This window comes from Solanum verrucosum, unplaced genomic scaffold (assembly GCF_900185275.1).
Source record: "Solanum verrucosum unplaced genomic scaffold, falcon-dt-bn FXZP01000603.1, whole genome shotgun sequence".
Lineage (NCBI taxonomy): Eukaryota > Viridiplantae > Streptophyta > Magnoliopsida > Solanales > Solanaceae > Solanum > Solanum verrucosum.
This window is the reverse complement of record NW_026020644.1, coordinates 243,712-251,177: the sequence shown is the minus strand read 5'-3', so window position 1 is coordinate 251,177 and position 7,466 is coordinate 243,712. Positions and strand designations below refer to the sequence as shown.

Here is a 7,466-nt window from a genome sequence, read left to right as displayed (position 1 = left end):
ACACTGCTATATTATGTATCCGAAAAACACTAAAAAAAGGGATTTTTGGTAATTAATGAAAGAGTAGGGAAAGGAAGTAATTTCTTTCTTATACTATGTCATTTGCCTAATTTTTACAAAAATATATAAGTCATATATATATATATATTAACTAGTTACCCGAACGATATATTTGAACAGAAAGCCCATTTCAAAAAGGCATTTTGTAGCCAAATTCTTCACCCGTTAACAATACATGGTTTTGTCTCTCCTATTATTTCAAAGGAATATTCCTACCATATTTATTAATTTTTTCTGAAATAATCACACATTGTCTCACTAATTAATAATTTCATATCAGATTTCAAGTCAAATACAATATATATATTTGCTATCAATAATCAATCCAAACTTAAACGAATTAGATCAATTATATTTTCATGAATTAATTCTACCACCTCCACCTTCTCCATATTAGGGAGGTGACACAAAAAAAGGAAAAATGAAAGTTTCATGTAACAAAAAATAATTGAAGTGTCATATAATAAGAGAAAATTAAATCACCCCATTAATCAGTACAAAGAAATGATACTTCACATCACAAATTACAAATAAGAGAAAATCCACAAGATATCACTCCATACATAACAAATGTACTTACTATACATAGTGGCTAGCATTACATCCATTTTTATGAACTTGATATAAATCTGCTAATAAAAATAAAATTACATCAATTTTTTTTTAAAATCCTGTTCAAATTAATAGAGAAATCAATTAGCTATAACTTGAAATTAATTAAGGCATGAAAATAATTTAATTACTTTTTCTTCTTGGCTTGTTGCTCCTTGGCCATTTGTTCAAATAGGCTACCATCATAAACACCTCTAACTATATCTTTTTTCAGTAATCCATCCTTATCTTTGCAAAGAAAATATAGAATCTTCCACTCTGACAGAGCAGCAACACTGCATAATTTAATCCACATAAATAGTCAGTGGTATTATTTACTTTTTATAGTTGGTATATAAATTATACACTAAATATACATAGTTATACATAGATTATACATCTGTTGGTTATTTTAAATTTGTGTGATTGAGTGAGCAGCTATTCTGATTAGTTCTCAAAAGAAAATGATACGTATAATCTTTGAACTAAGATGTCTTTTAAGATTTTTATATACCAATTATAGTCTGTTGATTAAACTTTTAAAACCTACTTACTTGGGGGTGGGGGTGGGCTGGGGCCGGGGGGTTTAAAGTTATTTTCGAAAAGAGTGAAGGATAAAAAATAAAAAATATATTCAAAGTATTTTGATCTTTTGAATTTTAACTATCAGGTCTGTGAGTTTTCTATCTAAATCATCACCAAATGTTTATCGAAACCAACCTCAAAATATGAGTTGTTTACTTTTCCTACATGAACGAGGGTGATTGTTCAAGTAGGAAGAAGTGAACAACGGATAATTGAGGTTGATTTCGATAAACATTTGGTGATGATTCAGTTAGAAAACTCACACTTGATAATTTAGGTATGAAATTCAAAAAACTAGGATACAAATTTAGGTGGTTTTTTTTTTTAATCCTTGACTATAATACTTTTAGAGAGTAACAATTTGTGTTTACTAATAGATATTAAACACACCTTTGTCAATATGAATAAGAACAGTGATATGTGTTTGACCAAGATTTCAAAAGTGCTTCGAATTCAGAAAAACATTTATACTATAATTCAAAAACACTCATCTTTTTTTTAAAAGCTTGATCTAACCCCTCAATTTTTGAAATAAACATTTCAAAAATAAAATAAAATTGGTTTCTCATAAACTTTGCCTAACATGCCATTAACCTATAAAAGAAATACATTTAATAATGGGAAAATGGTCAGAAATGCCATCAAACTTTGAGAAAAGGCTCATCTATATCATTCGTTAAAAGTTTGGCTCATCTATGCCATTTTCGTTTGAGAAAAGGCTCATCTATGTCATTATTTATTAACTGAAATGGCATAGATGACTCAAATTTTTAACGGATGAAATAGATGAGCCTTTTCTTAATGTTTGATGACATATTTGAGCCTTTTTTCTTCTAAAAAATAATTTAATTAATGAGCTTTTTTTCAAACGAAAATAGAAACGGAGGAAGTCTTACTGTCCCTTAGAGTCCTTTGGTTGCTTGTTTGCCTTAAGCATATCATCCAATTCTTGGGCTGTTAAGGCGTTTCCATTTGAACGTGCATATTTGTTGAATATCTCTTCGAATTTTTCTTGAACAAACCTTCAACATGAAAAGAAAAAAAGAAAAAAAACAATTTTGAGTTCTACTTTTTAACATTATTAATTAAAATGTTTAATGTAGAAGGACTTGTGACTTAATTAGCTAGGTCATAGGTTCAAATTCTGAACGTGATAAACGAATTTAACTTCGATATTTAAAAAGAAAAGAATAGAGGGATGGATCCATTATTCCGAGGACATGTGTTTACCTTCCTTCACTATCGTAGACCCCACTGTCACTGGTATGTTTGGCAAGTTTGATGTTTTTCACTTCAATAGGAAACAGTAAAGAAGGCCCTTTTCCCTGTATTATTATTTCACATCATACCGTTAAAAATACGCAATAGTAGAAATTTGTGTCTTAAACATATCATATAGTAACATTTTGTGTACCGTTTAATAAAAAATATTATTTTAAATGCATTTGTATATAATCTAGATAAATATATGAGATGTGGAGGGAGTGTGGGTCGGTGTGGATTGGAGATACGGGAGTTTGGGTGGAGTGAAGATGATATGTGTTGAACAAAGATAGGCCATGATATAATTAATGTAGAATGACACTCATGAAATTTATTTTCATTACTTCATGGCTAGGTAAGTAATTTCCTTATTTAAAAAAATAATTATTTTCTTAGAAAAATATTTAATTATTTTTAGACCGATCGAATATGAAAAAATTAAAAATCCCTCTGCAGCAGGTGAGAAGCTTCATCTAACATTAGAAAACACAATAAAATTAAACTTCAAATGAATTAATTAATGACTTAATTGATCAAACACATGCATGCAAGATAAGCTTTCTAATGACATGTTAAGTATTTTATATAATTTAATTTGGCGTATTTACATGTGAATGCAACGTTGGCTAATTGCGCACAACTTGGAGATAAAAAGTAGGAGAATCAATTCATTTAAATAAAAGAGATCTCGATAGAATCATTTCTCGATTTGTTCGTGTCAGAAGCATCTTTTTCTTCTTCTATAAGTTAGAAATACCATATTAATTCTATAAAAAGTTGGTTATATTATTGCTCCACTTTGGCAACATTAGGGTCCATGTCTAACCATGCAAACCACTTCTACAAAAGCATTTTAGAGAATAATAATATATGGATAGACAAAGTTAGAATTTTAATTTAAGTTATGAATTTTATAATGACAATTTTTAGTGATAATAATTGAATTTTAAATTTAATATGTATATATATTAAATAAATTTAATAACATAAATATATTATTTAAGATAAATATACTAAATTTAACCGAATCCCCATATGAACTACTAACTCAACACTTGTTATGAAGTGCATTTTTTATTCAAGAGTAAAGTTAAAGGTAAATTTAGATTTTCTATTTGATGAAGGATTCAATTGACCTTTATGAGTTTTGTTATTAAGCTCATTATATCTATTTTTAAAATTATCGATTCAGATTTAATATATTTCATATAAAAAATAATCAATTCAGATGAATCCGTCATCATCGAAGAGCTATTGTCTTTTCCTTTACTTCTTTTGTACTTCTCCACTAGGATAATGCGTATATGTTTTCTACTTCTTGTCCTATTCTTTTATTTTAATTACCCCCTCCCCCCCCCCCCCGGACCCACTCATTCATGCAAAAAACTATTTTATGACTTCTAATTATATGTCATATTACCTACCATAGTCCTTCAATATAATATTTTTATTAGTTTTATTTCTGTTACGATTTTCAAAATGAGAAGCACTTATTAAATAATAGGAATAGGAAATAATAAAGCGTTCATATTCAAATGTACGAATTATGGAGACACTATATTAAAAATAATCTTCAGCGATAATTAATTAACGACATATATAAATATAGAGAGACTTACCGGTCGAGTTTTTCGGCTAAGGCCAAAATTAATGAAAATAGAGGCAACAAAGGAAAGAAAAATATTACTTCCTATTTTTCGAAAACCTGAAAAATAAAAAATAAATTAGTAAAAAAGTTAAGGGTGATATTCACTTGTCATTAAATGGGTGCTACAAAGTGGATGTAAGATTTTTAAGATTTACTAAATTCTACTCCACATATTAGTACTATTGATTTTATTTATATGTATTCAATTATACAATTATTTTGTACTTTTTTTAGGAGCCACATATTCATTAAATTGAAACAAAAATATCTAGTACTATCAAATTAGTAGGTTGGGTGAATTTAGAAAATGTCAAAATCGATTAAGTTAATCAAAGACGAGTTATTGACTCGCTTAAATGTTACTTGACATGAAATAAATTGGGTTAGAATGAGCGAAAAAAACTAGTTATAGCCCGCTTTATTCTTACCATTTATATTCAAAATTTGATTTCTTATAATTTGTTTGAGTACCTAATAAAAAAAATCCCTTATATTATGACTATATGAAAAATATCTTGTAAAAATAGTTAAACAAATTTTCTCGTTAAGTTAATTTTGAGTTGCATATCAGTCATGTTTAATCTAAGGAGATAAAATGAGCAAATTATTAACCCGCCTAAACCTAAATAAATTAGGCAAATTATGATTTTATAGGTTGATTTCGCCAGCTAATGAAAAAAATAAAAAGTAGTCTAGTAACTCTATAATTCCGGAACTAATTATAAAACCCTATATTTTCATTATACCAAACAACTTCACACTCCAATTTTCCTCCACAAATATTTTCTCCAATTATTTACCACAAATTTTTATTGTCATGGAGAAACACACGATTCCTTTGAGGCTAACAAGAAATGGGACTCTTCTCTCCACTTATTCATGAGCAATGCAAATAGTAAAAATATGTTCGATCTATATGCACAATATAATTTTCAGACAAAGAATGTTCAAATCGATAGATATAGAAAAAATAAAAATACCTTGATAAGTTTCCCAAGGGTAAATAATTCCATTGTTATCGATATCGAAGAACATAACATGTTTTTGTAGAGGAGTTGGTTCGCTCTTCGTAATTTCTGCATGTAAAATTATAATTAGACGAACTATAACTCATCAAATTAATCGATCTCAAATTATATGAAAATTATAAATCATGTAACATGAGAAGAAAAAAAAAAGTTAAATTATTTTGCATACCTTCTTGGTGAATGTTGTTGCAGGAAGCCATATTTAAAAGTTTGGTTATTAGAATATAAAATAATGAATAGAGAAAAGAAGTTATAGAAGAGAGCAATGAGAATATGGAAGGAATAAAGCAAGTATATATAGAAGTTGATGTGTATTATACAACTTGGAGAAGTATACTATATATATAATTATCGCTCCTTCCTTCCAAGGACAGATCCAGGATATCGGGTGCGGATTTTTAGAAATTTCATAATTTTTGGGCAAATTCTATTTTTATATTGAGATTTATTTTCTTCGTCTAATAATAGTTGCAGGTTATACTATTTTGAAATGTCCAACAATACTTGTCCACTTCATGAAATCAATAGATAATTAGAGTTATTTATCTATTACATTTTCAAAACATTTATTATATTCAAAGGATGATATAGTAAAATTACCCTTCTATTTATAGTTTCTTAAAAAGTGTATTAAGTTAAGAAATATGTATTTGTTAGAAATATGTATTGTTAAATGTACAAAGTTAAGAAATATGTATTGTTGGACAGAAGGAGTATTAAATATGTAAGAAATATTTATTAGGAATCTAATAACTTGTTTCAATTTGTTTGTCCTATTTTGATTTGGCATGGAGTTTGAGATGTTTGTTATGTTTGACTTGACATGAATTTTAAGAAAGTAAAGAAGATATTTAAATTTTGTGGTTGGAAATTAAAGATATATCAAATGTACTAAAATATTATTTAATATTCCGATCTTAAACATGTCACGTGAAAATTTAGAATTAGAGAGTTGTCATAAAAAACATTTTTATTGAAATGATTTTTTTTTTTTTTAAAATAGAACAAATAAATTAAAATAGAAAAATATACTCCCTATGTCCTTTTCTAATTGTCCAATTTTGACTTTTTATTTGTCCCTTTTTACTTGTCATTCTTGACAAATCAAGAAAATACAATATGTTTTTTCTATTATACCCTCAATTTATTTAGAGAGTTAATGTTTTGAAAAAAAGGTAAAACCTCTTTAATGAGAAAATTAATTTATCAATTAATAGAAACAAAATGATAAATTCATTGTGTTAATTTTTTTAATAAATGAACTTCAAATTTCGAATAGTTAACAAAAATAATAATTATTGACGAGATATGATGAATGTGTTTTTTGACACAAAGTGTATTATCCGACCCCATTTATTGTAACAAAAAATGACAAGTAGGTCTATTATTTTTTGGAGGAAGAGTTTCGGCCTTTGTTGCCCTTTTAGAGCGAATTTAATTAGCAATTTGACAGGACATAAAGATCTATTCATCAATTTAAATCTCAGAAATGCACGATTGATTGCTTTAATTTAAATTAATCAAATTAATAAATTTCATATATATTTCAAATGGTTAATAAAAATTAATAGGTGGCAGACATGGGTTACAACCTACAATAATAGGTTACGCGTTCGATACACATATTTTGGCTTTGTGCGTTCTAACTCAAAATAATGATAAAGTCAAGGGTGACTTCAAAGCAAAATTGATCGATTATGAGTAAAAAGCAATTATCTTTAGCTCGATCTTCCTTATTAATTATTAATAAGATATAAGGGAAGCATTATCCTTATAAGACTATTGCTAAATAAAAAAAAAATCTTACGTATAAATTCGGTAAAACCAGCAATGCAACTGCGGTCTTTTCTCTCTTTCACATCTGGAATTTAGAATCTTTCTTTATAAAAACTTAATTTTATTTTATTTTCATCTCTTTATTACCTTTTCCCTTTTTTTATATATTAAAAAAAACTTTTGTTGATTTTTTATCATTATTCTAAAAAATATATAGCATGTGTTAGATGCTTTGTTTTATATGTGTGTGTCTCCATGTGTGTACAGTACTTTTAAAAATAATATAAAATATAAGGTGAATATTAATTATTTACATTTTTTATTTGTAACTTAATTCATTGCATTTATAGTGATCTAGTTCTTTGATTTTACATTCTCGTTTATTTTGTAGTACTAGAAATAAGTGCCGTGTAAGCATGAGCCCAATATATATTATTTTATTTATTTTAATTTATGTGGCACGTATTTAAAGAGTTGATCAAATTTTTAAATATTTTAAGTTGTTAATTGTTGTG

The 7,466-nt window shown here is 27.1% G+C and overlaps 1 protein-coding gene across 1 annotated transcript; it reads right to left on the bottom strand.

Moving 5' to 3' along the window:
• Positions 1-574: 574 nt before the first annotated feature.
• Positions 575-5,406, bottom strand: LOC125812082 (probable peroxygenase 5). Its single transcript, XM_049491573.1, has 7 exons — positions 5,345-5,406; positions 5,128-5,223; positions 4,119-4,204; positions 2,467-2,561; positions 2,133-2,258; positions 804-947; positions 575-689 (listed from the first exon to the last, which is right to left on the bottom strand). Exons 1-7 carry the CDS (start codon positions 5,373-5,375, stop codon positions 671-673), a joined length of 597 nt encoding a protein of 198 aa, XP_049347530.1. The 5' UTR covers positions 5,376-5,406; the 3' UTR covers positions 575-670.
• Positions 5,407-7,466: the final 2,060 nt, after the last annotated feature.